We start from the raw sequence: 22,281 nt of genomic DNA, 5'->3' as shown, positions 1-22,281 counted from the left end.
TATTAAAGTACTGTGCTGAACACATTAGCCCTGTATTTAGCAATATCTGTAATTTTTTCCTTTAGGAATGGTCAGTTTCCTGAACAATTAAAGTATTCAGTAGTAAATCCACTTTATAAAAAGGGAGAAAGGGACAATGTGGACAATTTTAGACCTATTTCTACGCAATCAGTGTTTGCAAAAGTTATTCAAAAGGCTGTGTATGTAAGGATAATTGATCATTTTGTATCACGTGATTTGCTATCAAATGTACAGTTCGGCTTTAAAAGTTGTCAAACACCTGAAAATGCTCTATCCTCTTTGTGAGGTACTGGCTGGGTTAAACAAAAAGTTTTGATCACTTTGTATATTTTTTGATTTAACTAAGGCATTTGGTTTTGTTGATCACAAAATATTGCTCCAGAAGTTGGACCATTACAGAATACAGGGAGTAGCTCACAATTGGTTCACCTCTTACTTTAGCAACAGCCAGCAGAAGGTCATTATTCACAATGGTGCGAACAGCTGTGATGTTGGGTCTGAGTTGGGTACTGCCAAGTGGGGGCTGCTCCAGGGATCAGTGTTGGGGCCACTCCTATTCCTTATTCATATAAATGATATGCCCTCTAATATTATGGGCAACTCTAAAATATTTCTATAGTAAAGGATGTTGTGTGCAACATTGGCTCAGTTTCAAATAGTGCAGTTTATGACTTAAGTTTATGGCTAGCAGAAAATAAACTAATGCTAAATCACAGTAAGACTCAGTTTTTACAGCTTCTAATACAATTCAACAAAACCTGACATTTTAATTTCACAGAACGGGCAATTGATTAGTGAAACAAGAGTTCAAATTTCTAGATGTTCAGATAGACAGTAAGCTGTCATGGAAAGGATCTTGTTTAAAGACTTAATACTACCATTTTTACTACTCTAACTGTATCTGAAGTGAGTGATTGTTCGACACAAAAATTAGTCTACTTTGCTTATTTTCATTCATTTATGTCATACGGTATTTTATTTTGGGGTAACTCTTCCCATTCTAAAAGGATACTTTTGGCTCAAACAGGCTGTTCAGGCAATAAGTGGTGCAAGTTCGCCAACCTCTGGTCGATCCCTGTTCACGAGTCTGGGTATTTTGACATTGGCCTCTCAATATATATATATATTCCTTATTGTCATTTCTTGTTAACAATATTGGCTTATTCCCAAGAATAAGCAGCTTACACTCAGTTAACACTCTGCAGAAAAACCTGCATTTGGATCGACTTCCTTAACTCTTGTGCAGAAACGCATGCAATATATTGCTGCATCCATTTTCAATGAGCTACCACTTTAATTCAAATATCTTAGCACTAATCCATGCACTTTCAAATCTAAACTAAGAGTTTCCTCAGGGGTCACTCCTACTCTGAAGGGGTTCCTTGAAAAATTAAGCTGATTCTTATTTTATTGTTGACTGCGTTTACTTAATCCTATGGACCGACTTTTTTCGGGTTCATAGACATTAATTTTTATCCGTTATTACTTTTATGTCGTAATTTTATGTACTGACATGTTCCATGACCTTTGAGGTTTGCTCCTCAATTTGATCCCACGGAACTTGACGTGTAAAAAGAAAACTACAGAGGGTTGTGCCATGCAGAGAGTGGTTGTAATCTTGCAGCAGTGGCACGAGATATCAGATCAGGTACCATTCTTGCATTTAGTGCATGGTACTCTCCGCAAGGGCACCAAACCCCATTCTTTTCAGGCACAAGGTGCAAAGCTGAGGACCATGAACTGCTGATGGTCTGATAATGCCTTCATGCACCAAGGTGCTAAATTCTACTTCTGCTATGGCCAAGCCTATCGGGCACCAGAAGTCTCATCCTGCACGAGACGGGCAGTCTACGTGTTGTATGTGCAATATCTGTTTCGGAAGTGCTTGGCGGCCTGGTTATGTTTGGGTAAAGGGTAAGCAGGATGATGTACTCACCCTTGTGCACAGACTACCTTCACACCTTGTCAAGTGGTACTGCGGTGGAATCTGGTAGCAGCAAGTCTGGTGATACTGTCAACCAGCCAAGCATTTACCACATCAGGCAGAAGGTTGTAGTGAGCCAAAAGATAAGAGCCGATGGAGTTCCATGCGCTCGTAGTCCTAGATTCATTTCCAAACTCCACCCCATTCGTAGCTATGGCTGAGCTGTTTGCTGCCGTTAAGAGTGCAGTGGATGGTCCGCAGCAATGTCTCTGAAATCGTGGGAGAATGCTCAAGTCAGATTCAGTATCAATGAGAAACTTCAAACCAGAGCTGCAATCAGTAATAAACAGGCACTTTGATGATGATGGGCCACCAGCTACCTCTAGGACTGCCTTCTGTGGGCATTTAAAATAGCTGCATGGTGTGGTACATTTCCATGCTTGCTCTCTGAACCACTAATGGTACCAACACACCAGCTGTTCTCAACAAGATGATTCGGTACTGCTGGTAGGCCGACTCCTAGAAGTCGGCTACAGTGCCTGCAGCAGTAGTCTTCTGAACTGTTTGGTGACAATAACTTGCTGAGCTGGGCACACAGTAGCTTGACTTTAGTCACAAGGGAATCATAATCGGCATGTGCTACAGGCATCTGTGGTGCCGTGGTACTATAGCGCTGCACTAACCTGTGCTGGAACAATTACTTCTTGCATGCTATCAGCCAGTTCCTATACTACATCCTATGAGATATCATTCCGAGTTGCTATTATTGCCTTAACTTGCAGCAGTAGCCTGCAGCTTCACAGAGTGCACAGAAAAATCTGAAACCATGATTAGTATCCACCTTAGTGTGAAGGTACTGTAAATACCGCGAGGGTTTTAGATGATCTAGGTCCTCTTTTAATGAGGACCTGAAATGTCTGGTGCTCTTGTCAAGCTGCAACTTGCTGTATCAGCTCCGATTTTAGCTTAGCATATGATTTTTCCTGTGGTAGCACAGTGATAATGTCCTACACTTCAGCTGCATAGTGATTATCCAATTGGCTCACTGCAAGTGTAAATTGTCGTGCCTGCAGTAACTCCTGCACAAACCATAGGACTAGGTTACAAGGCCAGAATGGAGGTTGGCCGACAGCCAGACAGGAAACATTCGGTTCTTCAGACATTTCACTGTATGTTAAACGAATAAACTGATCTTTTACTCTTTTCATAGTTTTCCACTCAAGAATGCACCTGGGTCATCACTTGTCAATTTTAGGCTCCACCTGGATGGCTGACATTTGCCTTTACATGCTCTATTACCATAATTATTGGAATCTTCACAGTTATTTGCCATTTCTTCTACCGTATACACAATTTCAAACAAAATGTCGATATCATTCGAATGAATGTCAAGGAAATCAACTAACAAATGACACATATATGTACGTCCTCAAAAGAAGTATGCGATTTCAGTTGGAAACCATGTTTTTCATATTTCACCACTCCTAAATTGAGAACATTAATTTGATTCCACACTACGGTGAAATTGGAAGGGAAAATAAAGAGGTACTATTAGCAGGCATGCCTTATGAAAGCACAATAAATTTTAATTCAACTTTATCTGTATGGTCCATACTTACCAATGCTGCAAAAAGCAACTGATAATTCGTAATAGATGTTATACAAATGTACTGCCGACCTCGAGAAAGAGAGAGAGAGAGAGAGAGAGAGAGAGAGAGAGAGAGAGTGCTGCAGCACCAGCAGTGGTGTACATTTCTACCACCACCTGGCACACTACAAATTTGGAAATTTTCAGATATTTTTTTAGTACTTGCAGTGCCTCTTAGCAACTAAAATTTTGTAAAAGATTTCAGGGTAGGTTTCAACATGTGTTATTGGACCATTCCCTTGTGAGACCCAACACTGTGTTCCTAGCATTTGAGCACCATACCAATTTCTGCACTGCACTTGCTATGCACAACACACAAGGTAACACTGCCAACACATACCGGGGAACTGCTGGCCGAGGTTATAGCAGACACTGCCGAATTTGTCACAACAATACTCCGAGTAGGATTATAGTTTCCAACATCTTTTCTGCCTTGCAGACAATTCAGTTCAAATGTCCTATTCTGCAATGCCATTATAGTACTAGTCTAGTTTTATCATGTTTACAACTATAAAATTATTTAAGTAACAGCCAAGATCTTTGAGAAAAATTGCTTAAAGTTTATTGGACATAACCTTTGAAGTTTCACAAGACATGTGGCCTGACGTTTTTGTCAATTGTCCTCAGCATATAATGCTATGCCTTTGTCTTTTTATGCTGCTTCGCATTTTTCAAGAAATTCAGTTCCATCCACAATATCAGAGAGATCTCAAATTTTCTAATTTCAACACCCACATGACATAACCTGTTGTATTTCCACATTTCTGCACACTGGCAACTTCTTCAGGGATCACTGTCACCGCCTGGTTGCAGTGGGATACTAGCAGTCATGGCTGCTATGCCTCCCCTACTCTTTCTTTCTTTTGGTCACTGGTACGTTTCTTCTGTTTTCGTTGTCACCAGATGAGGTTAGTCCTCTTTGAAATTTTGGCTTCTATACTGACTGAGGCAGTCAGCTGTCATGGGCACTCGAGAGGCCCAGGCTTAAATACTTCAGGCACGGACAACGCTGTGAGCAGCTTAGGCTGTGTTTGCATTGCAGTCAGCGTGGCCACGGTGACAGCAGGGCCTCAAATACTCTCTGCAGTGTCTCAGCCAGACGTGTCACCTTTTTTGAGCACTGCAGAGTGTGAGGCGACAACTGCAGCTAGCTCACTTGTTCGCACTGGGTGCTGCATGGCAGCTGGGTGCAGCTGAGGCATGGTCATAGTGTTGCCACTCCTCCTGCTTTCCACCATGTTGTCTGCTTCTGCTCTGCATGCCGTCCTTCTTGGTGGGTCGGCTCGCTGATCTGGTGTGCCCTCCCAGACACACTTCACGACACAGATGCGCCTTCTCCGATTGCCATTTGCTTATGGGCCACAGGTGTTGTTCTCGCTGGTCAGTGTCATCTTTACATGGGCCTGCCTTGTCATTGCCTGCATGCCTGGACACAAACAGTGGAAAGACTATCCGGCTGTCTGCTTGGGCGGCAGCTTGCTGCGTTGGCATGTTACTGCGGCTATTTTAACTTCACAGCCTCTGTAACTCACCGTGTGTGGACCGCTGCAGTTTGCACTCTTGGGTGTGCGCGTCTGGATATGAGCAGTGCCCGCTGGCATGGTTCTTGGCACATTTTGCACATGCCCCTGGAAAGGAGCAGTGGCGAGTCTCATGCCCCACCTATTGGCAGCAGAAACACTTCACCATCCCCTTCTGCTTCAATGATCCACTGACCTTTGTGTTGGCCACCCACTTGAGCTTTAAGAGTTGTCTGTTCTCAAGTGTTTCGGCTGTGATGACCGACAGCAATAACATCCCCTCGTATGTGACACAGGATTTGATGCATGTTACTTTACACACATCAAATTTCATGTCAGTCAGCTCCTTCTTCAGGAATTCAGGGCCTGTTGAATTGGGGAAGCCCTTGCATATAACCTTCAAAAGTTTTTCTGGAAGTGAGGCACCCAAGTACCAGTGGATCACACACACTGATGCCTCTGCCAGCACATCCGGTAGTCTGCTGAATTTACAACCTGAAGTTGCACCAGGTTTTCTCGCGCAGCCCTTACTATGTCGTCAGCACAGTCCACTTATTCAGGAGCTGCAGGAATCCTCAGTAGTCCTCCTCCACTTGTAGTACAATGAGAAGCAACCACCTCTCTGTCCGGCTGACTGTTGTTGCTGGGTGGGAGTTGGCAGAATCTTCTTGTGTAGGGTGGCCGCCTTGGGCATCGGTATCACTCCCCTGCTGCTCTGCCATATCTTCTTCCATCAACATGGTGAAACGGTTGGCAGTTTATGTAGACCATGGGGAGGGGGAGTAGCTGGCCTTGCTGCTCGCTTTGACTAGAAAAGGCAAGCCCCGCCATGCTGTTGTCAGCTATGGTGCCCTTTTTGCTGCCTGTAGTTGAGACAGTGGGCTATCTCTTCTTCTTGGATGCCTTCTATTGGATGCCTGTCTGCACCACATCTCACCTCTTGCGCCGCTCGCCATCGAGGCGGAACAGCACGCTGGCAGTTTTGCGATGCTTGCACTCTGCAGTTGGAAGCGTGCTTAGTGCTGGGTTGTGCACCAGTGGGTCTTCATCACTGGACAAGTCTTCCATCTGTTAAGTCCAATGCAGGCAGTGTCAGTGTAGCAGGCGAGAGAGAAGGCTCCACCTGACAACGGTCTGCCACATCCAACTCTTCTGTCATCATATGTGAATGGCCAGATAAAGCCTGTTCGGAAGCAGGCTCAACCAAGCAGTGACCCACCACCCCATCCTTCGGAAGACGTGTGCCAGGTCGCATCCACGAGTCATCACAGTGGAGCGACAGCATTAGTACATCTGTTCTCTACTGCACCGAGCGCGCAACTCTTGATACCCATTTTGCATTCATTTCACTTTGTATATTATGAGACACTGACTAAACTAAGTAAGTTGTTATATTGCCGTCTTCATAAAACACAGACCAAGAATATTATCCACACACACACACACACACACACACACACACACACACACACACACACACGCACACACACAACCTTATTCTGGCTTCCAAATTAAAGAACTGTGTTTCACCAACTCTTCAACATTTTCCGCAGATTACCATGAAAGCATGAAAGTTTAAGCATCAACTCTTAGTGATAACAACATGAAAAGAATAGATTGCTACTCACAACAGAGGCATTGAGTCACAGACAGGCACAATGACTTTCCATTGTGCCTGTCTGCGACAGCTGAACTTTTAAGCTTTTGAAACGCTTACATGTTTAGCAGTCTCTTCATTGTGCTTGTCTGTAACTTGATGGTTCCTCTATGTGGTAAGTAGCCATCTATCCTTTTCACATTGTTATTCCATCCTGGACTTTCAACTGTTGATGAGATTTCTTTGTTCAAACTATCAAGCAACGCAACTTCAGTGTCAGCTACTTTAAGATATCAGAAGCACATTTCACAGAAATTCTGGAACATCACACATTGTAAATTAGCTAAGATTGAGATAACATAGTTGAGACTTCACACAGTCAAAAAAGCCTTGCAGATTTACTGCATTCCCTATATCCTATACAGATACCTCATGACAAAAGAAATACAAAGATTCATTTCACAATGCTATTACATTAACTGTTATGTATAGCAATATGCCATAACTTCAGACAACAGTACAGTGTAGAATACATTACTGTTCACACATAGATTTGAACATAGTAAAATATATTTATTGTGAAAGAGGCAAATATATTAAACCAGCAAATAAAGATTCTAGAGATCTTTTAAATATTAAATCTATTACATAAAAATGTGAATGTTCATTTGCTCAAAACTGTAGCTCCGAAAGTTCTTCATCAATTCCTTCGAAATTTTAACAAGTTGCATTCTAATATTCACGAGGTCTCCGACACCTACTGGAGCACCATATGATATAAATAAAATACAAGAATAAAATTGTTATACATACAGAGTGATTCACGAAGATATGCAAATTTTTAATGTGTTACTCTGCAAATAAAACTAAAGAAAAAAGTTCATATAAACGTAGGTCCACAAATTTTTAGTTACCGAGTTATGGCCAACAAAAGATTTTGCCTGAAAATTATGAACTTCATCAATATGAAACCATCGCAAAAGTGTAAGAGGTTAAAGAAAAACAATTTCAATTTATTTAGTTGTTATTGGTCTGGTGAATCTAATAAAACATACCCCAGACGTGTATTTGCAGTAGTTTTCCAGAATATCCAGAAAAGCAAAGAAGTAATTTCATAAAATTTTTAATTTATTAATTACTTGGCCTAATTTGTTTTTAATTCCCGACAATTACACAAAGTTTTCAACAGAAGTTTTAGAGAATTTTGGAAAAATGATGGTAATAACGTTGACTGAAACTGTATGATAGATAGTCTGCTTTTATTAATTTATGTTAAACTACAACAGATACTATGTGGTTTCACTTAAATACACTGTTGTGTTATGTTCCTTCCCTGAGCAATACAGAAAACTACCTCGTTTCAAGGTTAGGTAATGACTAACAACTCACTAACTGTTGCCAACAATGACAAATGTTTCCACATTCTTAATGGAAAATAAACTAATTTACTTGTACAATAATCTTTGCTTCTCTGGATGTTCTGGAAAACTACTGCAGATGTTTCATTTGATTCACCAGACCAATAACAACAAAATAAATGGAAATCGTGCTTTACTTTAACCTCTTACAGTTTTGCGAGGGCTTCATATTAGCGAAGTTGCTAAATTTCAGGCAAAATCTTTTATTAGCCGTAACTAAACACTTGTGGACCTATGTTTGTATGAACGTTTTTGTTTAGTTTTCCTTGTAGAATAACATATTAAAACATTTGTGTATCTTCATGAATCACCCTGCATATGGCACTCTTGTAGGTATATAAAAAACACTCGCATATTCAAATGCAACATTATGTCAAAATTTCACAGGAAGCTGAAGAACTTTTGGAGACTGAAGACTGAGTAAATAAAAATATTTACATCTACATAAATAAAAATGCTATTGTTCATCTGTTTAAAATCTTAACTCTCCAAAAGTCTGCCTCTGTGTGTGTGTGTGTGTGTGTGTGTGTGTGTGTGTGTGTGTGTGTGTGTGTGTGAGGGGGGGGTAGGGGGGGGAGATCGAGTATACACCTGTCCTTTTTTCCCCCCTAAGGTAAGTCTTTCCACTCCCACGATTGGAATGACTCCTTACCCTCTCCCTTAAAACCCACATCCTTTCATCTTTCCCTCTCCTTCTCTCTTTCCTGATGAAGCAACCTTGGGTTGCGAAAGCTTGAAATTTGTGTGTGCGTGTGTGCTTTTTTTTTAATTGTGTATCTACCAGCGCTTTCTCGTTTGGTAAGTTACAGCATCTTTGATCTTTGCAGAGAGAGAGAGAGAGAGAGAGAGAGAGAGAGAGAGAGAGAGAGAGTGTAAATAAATATGTAGTTCATAAAGTAGAAACAGTGTTAGCAAAACCTCAAAAGTACTCTCTCGATTTATTTCAAATTTCTACAAATTACTGTAATAAATGTACGGACGTATGTATAACATTGCTTGCAAAAAGGGAAACTGTATGTATGGCTTTATAGGTTTATGACAAGAATTTATGAGAATATTACTACAGAATCTGAATTTGCAAAACAATAAAGAACGTTCAAGGTCAGAGAGAAGGGCAATATGTGATGGACAGAGGGGGTGGGACAAAATAGGCACAGAAAGCGGTAAGGAGGAAATGGACAAAGAGGGGCAGGAGGAGATTAGGACATATATCTCCAATTCCCATACATCAAACAATGAAAATCCAGGATGGAATAATGACAATATTATGAGAAGGATAGATTGCTACTCATCATATAGTGGAGCATGCTGAGTCACAGACAAGCACAACAGAAAGAGTGCCAAATAAGTAGGCTTACACACACACACACACACACACACACACACACACACACACACACACACCTCAATGCAAAAAACTGTCCAATGGGAGGAGAAATCTTGGGGGTGGGGAGGGGTGATGGGGTGGGGAGGGGTGAGGACAGAAGTGCTGCTTGAGGGAGTATACAAGAACAAGGTGCAGAGAGGGTAGGGCAGCTAGGTGCAGTCAGGAGGTTAGATGGAGGGCAGGATGGGGTAGGCGAGAGTGGGAAAGGAGAGAAGTTAAAAGGCTGTGGGTGTGAGATGTTGTCTAAACTCAGCAGCAACTGAATCAATTGCCTCGTTATGCCCGAACATGAAAATTTTCTACCCTCTATCCTTCCCACCCTTCCCCCCAGAGTGGTATTCTGCCACCTACCAAAACCTACACAATATACTCGCACATCCCTACAGAACCCCTGCTCCCAAACCCTTGCCTCATGGCTCATGTCCCTGTAATAGACTTTGAAGCAAGACCTGTCCCATACATCCTTCCACCACCACCACCACCACCACCACCACCACACCTGTCCCGTAATAGGCAGAGTTGATTGTGAAACCATTCATGCAATCTTAAGGCCAAGCTGCATTCTACATGTGCGTGACAACCAACAAGCGGTCTGCATGAATGGCCACTGAAACTGTGGCCTCAACCTTTGTTGGTTATTGTCCTCCACCCACCAATCCCCATTGTGTTCCCATTAAACACCCTTCTTTTCCACCAATGCACCCACATCCACAGTCTAATTCTTTCCTTTTTCAATCACCCCCATCCCCACTCCTCCCCACCGTCTAACCTTCTGACAGAACCTGGCTGTGTATCTCTCCACCTTATCCCTGTATGCTCCCACAAACAGGACTTTACTGTCCTCACCCCTACCCTCCTATCCCTCCCCCCTTACCCCTACCTTCCAGATTACTTCTCCCACCATGCACAGTTGTTTGCAGTGGTCATGTGTTTGACTTGCATTTGCATGAGTGTGTGTGGGGTCTAATTCAGAAGGCCTTTTTTTGGCAGAAAGCTTACTTATTTAGGAGTCTCTTCGTTGTGCCTATCTGCAACTCAGCATTCTCCACTATACTGTTAGTAGCAATCTATCCTTTCCATAATACACTTCCTATACATTTTATGCTTTCCCTTTTGCATATATGCCTTCACTTTTCTGTTTAACCAGACTGAGCCACAGCAACACAAGGGTGGGGACAGCTGGCATACAGCAAATACAACCTGTCAAATACTGTGAGGAAAGTTCTGCACATGAAGAAGAGCGCATGGTAAGTGCTTACTGCAAGTAAAAAACACTCATGCAATATCATTTTGGGACATTTAGGGTAAAGGTCGAATAACAACAATGTGAAAATCAGTCACTGGGGGAAAATAGTGAATTTTTTAGAGCTCAATTTGGAAAAGGGTGAAACTGTAAGAAGTCCTCATAATGCCACTGCAAAATTTTCAAGGGTACTTGAAATGGAAATGTGTAAGACCACATCAAACAACTGCATTTACAACAGTCCAATGCATCTGTTCATCCATTTGGCTGTTGCAATGGGTGAAGTGCAAGTGATCAGATTCTTTGCCAATTCCCTCCCTACCTCCCCTCCTTTTTTCCAGGTGTGGCCACAAGTCAGCTTTTCTTCATGCTAATCTTAAAATAACAGTGAAATTTTTGTCACCTGAAGATTATTTTTGCTGTAAATAATTTTTTTGCAAAGCTGTAATTAATTTCTTATTTGAACAAATAAGAATTAGAAACACTGAGCTCAAATTTTTATTTTGAAATTATTTGCTATATGGCTTACTATCTTATCAATTCACCCTTGCAAATAAAAGATGCAGCCTTAAATGAAAATATACTATATCTTCATTACAGGAACATGACGACAGGAGAAGAAATATCAAGCATTAATGTAATGAAATTAGTTATGACAATAGCCACCACATGACAAAGTACTCAGGTAAATAAATTTGATATGAATATATGCACTATCCTCACATAATCCTATCTCACTTTGTATAAAAAAAAAAAAAAATCTGTAATGTTTCCAACTTGTTCACTCCTTTTACCACCCTGTAGGCAGCAGTCAGCCAGACAGAACAGACACGAGGCCTAATCCTCAAGTGGTGTTTACATATCTGACACTGTTGTGCTGAATGGTGTGATGATGTGAAACAAGACAACATCTCTCTTACCACCTCACCGTCTACAACTCTGAAAACATTTCATGCTAAATATTTTCTGACGTCTTATGTTATTTCAACCATGTCTGTCTTCAGAAGGCTATTCCCACTAACACGCGTAATCTACTTCCCTCTATATAACGAGTACTGACTTGACAAAAATTTTCAGCAGCCATTCTGCAAACTACAGACTACTATATACTTCTATAAACCAGGTTAAAGCTCAAAGTGAAAGTGCTGCCTCTGTTAAATGTGAGATAGACCTACGAGCCCTACCTGTGTTGCTTCATTGTCAAAAATGCTTATTCACTTTTTAATTTTGCAGTAGAAGTTCTGTTAGTATATTTTTAACTGGGCTAGAGAGTGGCAGTGTTCCCGTCCCTTTCACAAAATCTTGGTTGTAGTGACACCGTTCAGTAGCATGGCCTGGAATCTATACTAGGGTGGAAAGTGATAATTTGGTTGAGAGTTTGCAAAGCCATCAAATGTGAATGCAAAACAGACGTTACACACTGACTTAAAAATCTGAAGTCAGTATTCACAGGAAATAAAATGCATTTTTCCATTATAAAAACAAACTGCACAGTAAATTCAGAAAATATACATTATATACTGACCAGCACAAAAAAAAAAACACCACCCAATAAACGACACCTAATCTTCACGTAATGATCTGTTTAATCAAAGCAAATTACTTCAACAAATTTTTTGAGACAGAGTATATTACTGGCATTGCTTTGCAAGCAAATGATGAAGTGTTGATTGTTTATTGCACTAGCCTTAATTGTTTCCTGCGCAACCTGGAAGACATTACTGAAAGTAAGCGAATAGTGCATTCCCATTCTTATTGCACACTGAACTGTTCCCCTTTCAGTCACACATTTTTGTAGGATCTTTCTGCGATTGTCATAATTAGCTTTCTGGAGTAAACGTGCCATTAATAGCCCCGTACAAGCTGCAAAAGATGTTTTGGTGGAAGATCTAAGTGTTACACTGCAGAAGTGTTGAGAACTACACCTTCCACAATTTCCATAAAAGTGTCAAATTTAAAATAAATTTGTTTTTGTAAAAAAGTGAAGTGCTGCATTTTTCATGCCAGTCAATGTATCAAGTGCAAACCTCCAATATTATTAACACCTATCACATATAAACTACACAAAAATGAAATGGGATCTGCTATGCGAGATTTAGCTGAGCATGCTTCAGAAAACGGTCATTGGATCAGATCTGATTAAACATCTGTACAGGCTCACACTAACAACTGCCGATACAGTAATTATAGAAGCTGTAAAAATAAAACTCACTGATAACACCCTTAATAGAGAGTGGTCTGTAACTCAGCATGGTGTGCAATCCAGTGATTGTGAAGTTGAAGCAGACACATCGAACACCAAGTCATTGTGTGTCCACATATCACAATCCCACGAGCACATCACAGCTGACAGCTAACGTATAAAAGGGCAGAGTAGTAGCAAACTGGCAGTCTTATCACTTGACAATAGCCACAGAGCACCTGTCAAAAGCTTGTAGAATTTTAATGACTATGTGGCTGGAAGGCTGAGAATATTTTATTCCATGTTACCAAACCAAGACTCTTGCATTCTTACATGACTGCCGAAGTTTTAGTTGGACATCGGGCAAAATATGGTTCGTTTGTTACTGGTTTGAACTCCTGTGACAAAAGGCAGGCAGAATAATTTAACAGAAAGGTACATCCCTATACCACTCCAAATCCCAACCCCCTGCCACATTTATCACATCCCTGTGGAACACCCAGGTGCAGCTCAATCCACCCACCCTGCACTTCCTATTCCAGTCCTATCACAAGTTTATCCCATCCCATCAGGGGCCTGAGCACCTGCAATAGTGGCCCTGTCATTCACCAGCCTCGCTACAATCACTGCACAGCTTTTTTATTCATATGATTACCAACCAGCTGTCTACCAGGATGAACAGCCACTGCCAAACTATGGCCAAGAGCGAAGTAGACTACCCTGTGGCACAGCAAGCAGCTGATGATCATACACTTAATTTCAACTGCTATTTCACTACCCGAGCCATCTGGATCCTTCCCTCCACCTTTTCTGAACTTTGCAATGGGATTTATCCTTAAAATACATTCTCCACTCCTGTAATTATACCGGCCTCGACCTACAGTAACATACTGTTACCACACCCTACAACAACTTCCACCCCATTTGTCCTATTGTCTCCTCCCCACTCACCTCAGACTATATTTGCAGCCATCTGCCAACACATCTGCCCATCTTTCCCCATTCCTCTCCTCCTTTTCCCATCTCCATGCCCCACAACCTCCTGATGCACATGTTGGCAGTCTAGTCCCTGCACACTCCACCAGACAGTGTTCATCTCTCTCCGCACCCATACACTACTACCCTTTCCCGCCCCTCCAGATTGCGCTTGAATCCCACGTTGCATTCTGGCCCGAGATGGAGTTGGCAGTCATGTGTGCATTACATGAGTCTTCTTGTGTGTGAACTGTGTGTCTCTTTACTAATGACGGCTGGGGCCGAAAGCTTTATGTAAGTGTCTTACTTGCGCTTGTCCAACTTTGTGTGTCTTTTACAGTAAGTAGCGATCTTTCTTTTCCTATATGGTTGATACTTCTACCTGGAGTTTCCATTGTCGGATACCTACGAATATGATTGACAAAACTGTTGGTTACACAAAATGTGTGTGTTTCAGAACGGAGATGTACAATTCAATATACAAGGGGGAGAGATTCTTTGTTTATTTCCTCTTCAGAAATGAAAGCTCTTTTTGGAGTTCTATTCTTTATCGCTCTAAACCAAAGTAACTGCACCAATTCCTGAAGAGCTTGGAAACATAATGGTGCAGGGATGATGGTTTGCCGAGTTGTATTTCCTATAACAGATGTATGTTTCTAATGGGAAGACTCAGGTCTGATGAGAGGGCAACAACAAAAAAAAAAAAAAAAAAAATAAATTAGCAGCCATTAGGGAGGTGTACAGGGACTTGTAAAGAAGTAACTGCAAAATCAATTACTCGCTATCAGAATTTGTGACGACTGATTAAATTCTGCTTCCCTTTCAAGGTCAGTGTAGTGTCAGCCAATAGATGTCTGCCAAGCACGCGAAGTATAGCCTGAAATTGTATGCCACGTGCAATAGTAGAAGATTTTATGCCCACAGCTTTGAGATATACTTTAACAAAGGGAATGTTCTTGCTTTACATCAAACAAACCATTCGACATAGTTAAGCAACAGGTTCAGCTTATCTTGAGTGTCTCAGAAATGTAACTATCGCCAACTACTATACTAGCTATCCATTGGCACAGTTTCTTCTGGGCAATGGTGTAACGTTTCTCAGTACAATGAATATCCCAAAGAAGAAGAAAAATGTGTCCGCCTGTTTTCTACAATGCACGATAGTGAGGAAAGACACAGAAACGGGAAAACCTACCCCAATAACGGATTATAACCATACCGAGGGAGGGCGTGGATAAAGTTGACACAAAGCGTTCATTTTACTAGACTTCAAGAAAAACGCAACATTCTTCAGATATTTTAACACGGTAGAAATAAATGCACACACATTGTGGATGTGCAGTAATGTACATCAAACATGTAGCAAACAGGACTTCCTGGAAAATATGGCTTTCAGACTCCTTGAACACTACATATATGTGCGTGCGTGCGCATGCTGCCACCTCACATACTACCGAGAACCAACTAATGCCAAATCGACAAAACAGTTTATTGGGAAAAAAAAAAAAAAAAAGATAGGTCCGTGCCAGTAATGGGGCCCCACACAAGAATAAAGACTACTGTACATTACTCAACATGAAAACATTTTGTATGCAAGAATCAACATGCCAAGTAGTTTTCAACTGTTGTCATCAAAGTGGAGCTGGGGAAATTGAAGTGGACAGCATTTGATATTCAGCGTTTTCATTTTTATGTATGTTGTACCTTGTAATTAGTTTCAGTTAATATGAGAAATACATGTATACGTTTTATACTGTAATTATTCAATATTATACATTATAATTAAGCAATACTTTTGCTTTCAATAAAGTGCATAGCTACATATTAATTTATCTTTATCCTTTAAATTGGCACCAAAGTTAAAATAAGTACTATTTTTCTGTGACTTTTAATGTCCTTAGATTGTAGTGACATTATACGCGTATTTATACTTACAAAAATGTACCATTTTGGATATGCAGCACCAAGTCCATGCACAGTACCTTATGAGAATATGATACACGCGGTATTTAGAGGATTAAACTCATCCAAAAATATTGTCAAGGTACAAGATACTACAGTATTAAACAATTAAACACAGAGAGAGGAATCTCTAGCACTGTGCGTACTCAGATTCTCAGTTTACAGGAGATACTGATATTTGGCCGAGTTACGTCACCACATTAAACAGAGGACCTATTACCCAGATATATTGCAGAAAAAAAAAAAAAATGTTGTCATATCTACAACAGAAGAGTATGTTGCTGTATCTAATGCAGCTGCTGAAAATGTGGCTTTGCACATTCTGGCAGGAGCTCTGTATAAATGTAGAACAGCCACCTCAACTCTTTATTGAATACCAGGGCACAATGCCATTGTTAAAAAATAATGATCGCCACAAAAGAACTAACTAACCACAGAGAAAGTGGTGAAAAGATCAACGATCATTTATTCTTGTATCCTGTACCAAGTCGGATCACTTGGCAGACATGTTTACAAAAGCACTTACCTACCAAATTCAAGTTACAAACTAACTAGATCATTATCAACTGTCTCTCTAAAATCAGCAAACAAGATAGGGAGTGTTAAGCGGTATGGCTTCTTGTGCCGATTATCATATGTCGGTGTGCCAGTGGATAGTATCTCATTAGGGCATCTGATATTTCTATATCTTCACTTCTTCAGATTGCTTTGTGTACCTGTTAATAAAACTTGTTCATCCCGAACTGTAATAATTTGATCACCAACACAGCGCAACTAAACTATTACCTATTGCACACTACAAGATGAGTACACCGCACTTTAATTATTGCTTCTTAAGTCGCTGATGAAATATGTAGAATACGCCAAAAATAAAAATTGTAACTGAAGTGTTTACTTACCAATTGGAAAACCTAAGTTTATAGACAGGTCTGCTAAATACAGCCAATGTATCCAGAGGTTGCTTCGGGTGCCGGACATCGACAGTAAAAATATCACCAGTTATGGAACCAACAACAACAAACTCAGATTTTTGTGGCCTCCAGTCTACTGAAGTGAACCCTATATCCCTCAATAAAACTGCAACATTAAACATACATTAGTCTAAACTGAAGCAAGAATAATTTACATCTCATCTCATTTAACAGTATATTTCTACCTGAAGACGGTTGGGATTTCCTTGTGTCCCACAATAGTGCTGTACCATCAAGAGAAGTTGATGCCAGAAGGCATCTGTCCATAGGACTAGTTGTCACTGACGTCACATGATGTGCGTGAGCAGGTCTGTACGTATGTTCTGGAGCTAGTGCCTCTATATCCCATACCTTTACACTACATATGATAAACATTTTAAAATTAAAATTTACCCACAGTAATAATGAATTCTTATAATTAACTGTGGCAAAACATGTGAGATATATTACCTGCAATCAAAACTTCCTGAAACAACTTTCTTCTTATCGTTAAATGTTGAAAGGGAGCTAACACTATCATCATGCTCGCAAGCAGACCCGAGGCATGTAAAATGAAATGAATCTTTATCCTCAGATTCAATCAAGGCGAGTACTTGAATAACACCAGAGTCTTCGCCAACAACAATCTAAGACAAGAAATGTTAAATCAATTTGTTGAAATGTAGAAGCATATACACTTACTGAGTACATGCAAAAATCACTGACAATATTGTTTAGTATTACAAATCAGGCCACATCATATCAATAAACCTAACAAAAGCTCCTTCAAAGCGCAGAACTGTGCAAACTTCGGCCCAACATGGGTGAATGTCACTCGTTTCCCGAAAAATTAAATACTTCTGCTGAATACTTACTTTATACTTATCTTGCAGGAACTTCCCATCGCATACACCCGTCTCACGATCCACGCCTGCTAGACATTTATACACATCTGGCGTAAGTTCTGCATCCTCAAAATACCAGAGCGAGCCACACCAAAACCGCCCCGTTAATTCTGAACATCCAAGTAACGTAGATCCATCTGCACAACAAACAAATTAGTAACTAAAACACACACACACACACACACACACACACACACACACACACATATCACTGAAATAAACATACCTTCAGCAATTTCGATGACATCTAAATATTTTGCAATGCCTGTAACAGGTTCTTGCTGCAAGTTGCGATAAGCTTCAGCATTCCGATTAGGCTCTACTTCGTACAGTCCTACGTCTGTCTCCATTTCTAAGACGTTCTCTACCTAGTACCTACCTAAACTTAACAATCCCTCTTTTTCTGCTACAAAATTCGAAACATGCTCTTTCCGCTTGTAACAAATGCCCTCGACCAGTATTGCCAACATACCCATTAACGACTTCGAGTATACCCATTCATATTTAGTTACCAACCACTGACCATACACGTGATATAGGTGTCGTCACTATACGTTAAAAAGTAAATAGAATTAAATGCATAATAAAGTCACAGCTATTCATAAAATGTTAACAACATTAATATGGGACAGAGAAACCAACAGAATAAAATACGACAGTACGGCAGACTATACTATGATATGTACTACTTATACTGTTAGATAATAAGTAAATACATTTAGATATATACATACACGACAAGTATATATAACGTAATAAACTATTTTAATAACTGGGTAGAGAAATCAAGGGAAGAAAAATATATGGCACAATATGCTCCTACTAATAATACAGCGAACAATTTAACAACAACAACAACAAAATGAACACTTAAATCTTTATTTCACTTCATTTATTTGGCCCATTGGTTCATTACATAATTAAATAGTATACTGAATGTAGGACAAGTCAAATTAAGAAGCATACAGAGAGAGAGAACAACAAAAAATTCAGTCTACAAATAACAATCATAAATTACAAGAAACAAAACCAACACAATTTGAATTTAGCCATAATTACATGTTCAGTTTACAAGGAGGCTTTTCATAATTTAACAATTTTTTCTGAGTGATAACACTGTTCCATCAAATATCACTTAAAGCTTTAACTAACTAGGTAGGCTGCTGAACGATTAATGACTCAACAATTGGAAATTTCAGAGATAATCATCAGAAATTACACTGGGATGAGGTGTACAAGGAACCTGATGCTAATTAAAAATATAACTTTTTTCATGATACACTTGTAAGAGAATTTCAGAACTGTTTCCCCAAGAAAGCAGTTAAATCTAATTATGAGAAACCATGTAGAAAACCTTGGCTTACTAAAGGAATAAGATATCTTGTAACCACAAAAGAGAACTGTATCTAATAACAAGAAAGTGTAATGACCCGGAAACAGCCAAATATTATAAAAACTTCTGTGCTAAATTAAGAAAGGTTATTAAAAAGTCCAGAAGCATGTGCGTAATGTCCGAGATTAAAACCTCTAATAACAAAATCAAAACAATTTGGAATATTATTAGAAGGGAGACAGGGCAACCAAGAGTATAGGATGATGGCATTACCATCAAAGAGAATGGAAACTTGACAAACAACAAGCCATTCTATATTCACAAAGATGGAAAGCTGGTACTTTTTGCCGATGATACAAGTATAGCTATCACACCCAACAGACAAGAATTAACTGGTGAAATTGTACATGATGTTTTTCAGAAAATCATTAAGTGGGTCTCTGCAAATGGGCTCTCATTAAACTTTGACAAAACACAACATATACAGTTCCACACAGTAAATGGAATGACAGGATTGATAAATATAGACTTCGATCAGAAATCGGTAGGCCTAGCTAAGGAGAATATTCAAAATTTCTAAGTTTCTGCATTGATGAGGGCTTGAACTGGACAAAATACACTGAAGATTTGCTGAAACGTTTGAGTTCAGCTATTTAAGCTATTAGGGTCATTGCAAATTTAGGCGATATACATCTCAGTAAATTAGCTTACCATGCCTATTTTCATTCTCTGCTTTTGTATGGCATCATATTCTGGGGTAACTCATCATTGAATAAAAGAGTGTTCATTGCACAAAAGTGTGTAATCAGAATAATTGCTGGAGCTCATCCAAGATCAGCCTGCAGACAATTATTTAAAGAGCTTGGGATCTCCACTGTAGCCTCACAATCTATATATGTTCAATTATGAAATTTGTTATTAACAGTCCAAACGAATTCAAAAGTAATAGTTGTGTACATGGTTACAACACTAGGAGAAAGGATTGTCTTCACAACTCAAGGTTGAATCTAATTTGGCTCAGAAGGGGGTAAATTATGCTGCCACAAAAGTCTTTGGTCACTTACCTAATAGCATCAAACGTCTGACAGATGGCCATATAGCATTTAAAAGGAAATTAAAAGAATTTCTTAATGGCAACTCCTTCTACTCATTAGGTGAATTTTTGGATATAGTAAGTGGAACAAGTGCTAGTCTAATCTAATCTAATCTATTTAACTCTTATCAGTGAAACACTTCAGTGATACAATAGTGTTCTATACTGAAATATGTGGATATTACTTATGTTTCTTGTGCTGTGACTGTGGATTATGCGTATTTTGTCACAGATGTTCAGTTCTGGTTAAAAGATACTCATTCGCAAACAGAATACATTCATATACAGGCTCATTGTTTCCTACTTTCTGAAATGTGGTCTGCATGTTTCCAGTTTCTTTAGGTTTCAGACAGCTGGTGGCTGGTGGCTGAATTCTCCGAAAAAATTAGCCCATACTGGAGTAATAAATGAAAGTATCCATATCATACAAGATTCACTGTTGACTTGCTTGCATTGTGGCATTAGATGCGAAGACCATAACAAGCCTTTGAAAGCTTTTTTTCATGTTCTTTCCCATGACAATTTCGATTTAAAGTTGTCTATCCCTGGAACTTTGGGTTCAGTAACTGATTTCAGTGATTTGTTGTCAAGATACAGTATTCTATCAAATTCTTGTACCAGTGAAGACGTGTGGAAACTCATAAACACAGTTTTTTCCTTTTGTGTTATTGTGATTTTTCTTTTTTAAAAAAATCAGCTAGTAGCTATGGACACTGAAGGATCTATTGCTACTTTCATAGAAATTTTCTCAGCAGCTGTTATTAAAATTTGATGTTGTCAACAAATAAGATTCGTTTCTTCACTTTAATAAAGTCATTAAAATCATTAATAAAAGGAGGAATAGTAGAGGTCCTAGGATAAATGTGGTGTTGTTGTAAGGACATTTCCTTTAATGTTACCATGCTTCAGAAGCACTAGATATTTGTTGGCTATCTTCTAGGTAATATCTTATCCACTGATTCTAGATCCTTCTGATATCTTTTTGAGCTAATCTGTGAATAAGAAATTCATGGTCAGCTATGTCAAATACTATTGAGAGATCTAGAAAAATACCAGTAGCACGTTCTGTCATACAGTGATTTACAAAGAGCTTCTAAACACTCATATATATCCATTAATGTAGGCTTCAATTTGGTGACTCTGTGCTGATTTGGTGACTGTAATGATTCTTTTGTAATGTATCTTTTAAGCCTGTTGTGGTAAATTCTTTCACATATTTTGCAGGAAACACACAGCTGGGATCTTGCATGACAGTTATTTACACTTTCAGCGTACCTTTTCTGAAAAGCAGTCTTACTTTAGCTGTTTTTAAGTTGCTGGGAAAGGTTCCATTGATAATGATGTGTTTTATAAATATGTCAGTGGTTTTATTAAATAATCAGAAGACATTTTAAATACATAATCTGACACACAATCTAGCCCACATGAATATTTGTTTTTGAGCAACCTTATTATTTCTTTCATCTCTGTCTCGTGAGTGCTTGAAGGAACATGTATCTAAGACTAGCATTTAATTAATTTGGTAAGCACATCTACATACTTATTTTGGATTAACTGATTTGCTGTATTAGTTAAATACACATTAAACTTATCAGCTACCTCTTTGGGATCTGAAAGGCAGTATCTTTCCAATTTCCAGAGAGATATTCTTAGATGAAAACGGTTCTGTGCCAGTTTATTCTCTAATAACACCCCACATAGCTTTCAATTTATTTTTTTTCGCTTGAAATGTAATTATTGCTTTTACTTCTAAAATCCCAGACCTCATAACATCTAAAAACTTCTATCCTTGTCCTGTAACTTTACTTACTTCATAAATAGCCAAATTTCCAATAGAACTTCTTTCATCCTCATTGAGCCCATTTATTTATTTCCACTTGTTTACAATTGACACACAAAGGAAACGACAGTTTGTCACTTTTATTAACATTTACTTGTATTGATAAAACTGGATGATACAATTATACCAATGTCTTCTTTTCTTGTTTCTTGATCCCAGGTTCTTGAAATCTCCTGTGGAGAGTCACAATACAAGTTTAGTAGTGGTGTGAGAAAGTCTATTGTGGGTGAATTCATTTCCAACTAATAATCTGCCCAGTTAATGTGAAATAATAATGTATGAT

The 22,281-nt window shown here is 39.3% G+C and overlaps 1 protein-coding gene across 1 annotated transcript in view; it reads right to left on the bottom strand.

Moving 5' to 3' along the window:
- LOC124612787 (methylosome protein 50-like) overlaps window positions 1–18,211 on the bottom strand; it is a 42,061-nt gene extending 23,850 nt beyond the window's left edge. Inside the window, exons 1-5 of the mRNA XM_047141185.1 lie at window positions 17,959–18,211; window positions 17,703–17,869; window positions 17,299–17,474; window positions 17,034–17,206; window positions 16,777–16,954 (exon numbers count right to left, since the gene is read on the bottom strand). Of these exons, the coding sequence (XP_046997141.1) occupies window positions 16,777–16,954; window positions 17,034–17,206; window positions 17,299–17,474; window positions 17,703–17,869; window positions 17,959–18,082 (818 nt within the window). The 5' untranslated portion in view covers window positions 18,083–18,211. The remainder of the gene's footprint in view (window positions 1–16,776; window positions 16,955–17,033; window positions 17,207–17,298; window positions 17,475–17,702; window positions 17,870–17,958) is intronic.
- Between the last annotated feature and the right edge of the window lie 4,070 nt (window positions 18,212–22,281).

The sequence above is a fragment of the Schistocerca americana genome, chromosome 4 (genome assembly GCF_021461395.2).
Source record: "Schistocerca americana isolate TAMUIC-IGC-003095 chromosome 4, iqSchAmer2.1, whole genome shotgun sequence".
Lineage (NCBI taxonomy): Eukaryota > Metazoa > Arthropoda > Insecta > Orthoptera > Acrididae > Schistocerca > Schistocerca americana.
This window is presented reverse-complemented; position numbering and strand designations above follow the sequence as displayed.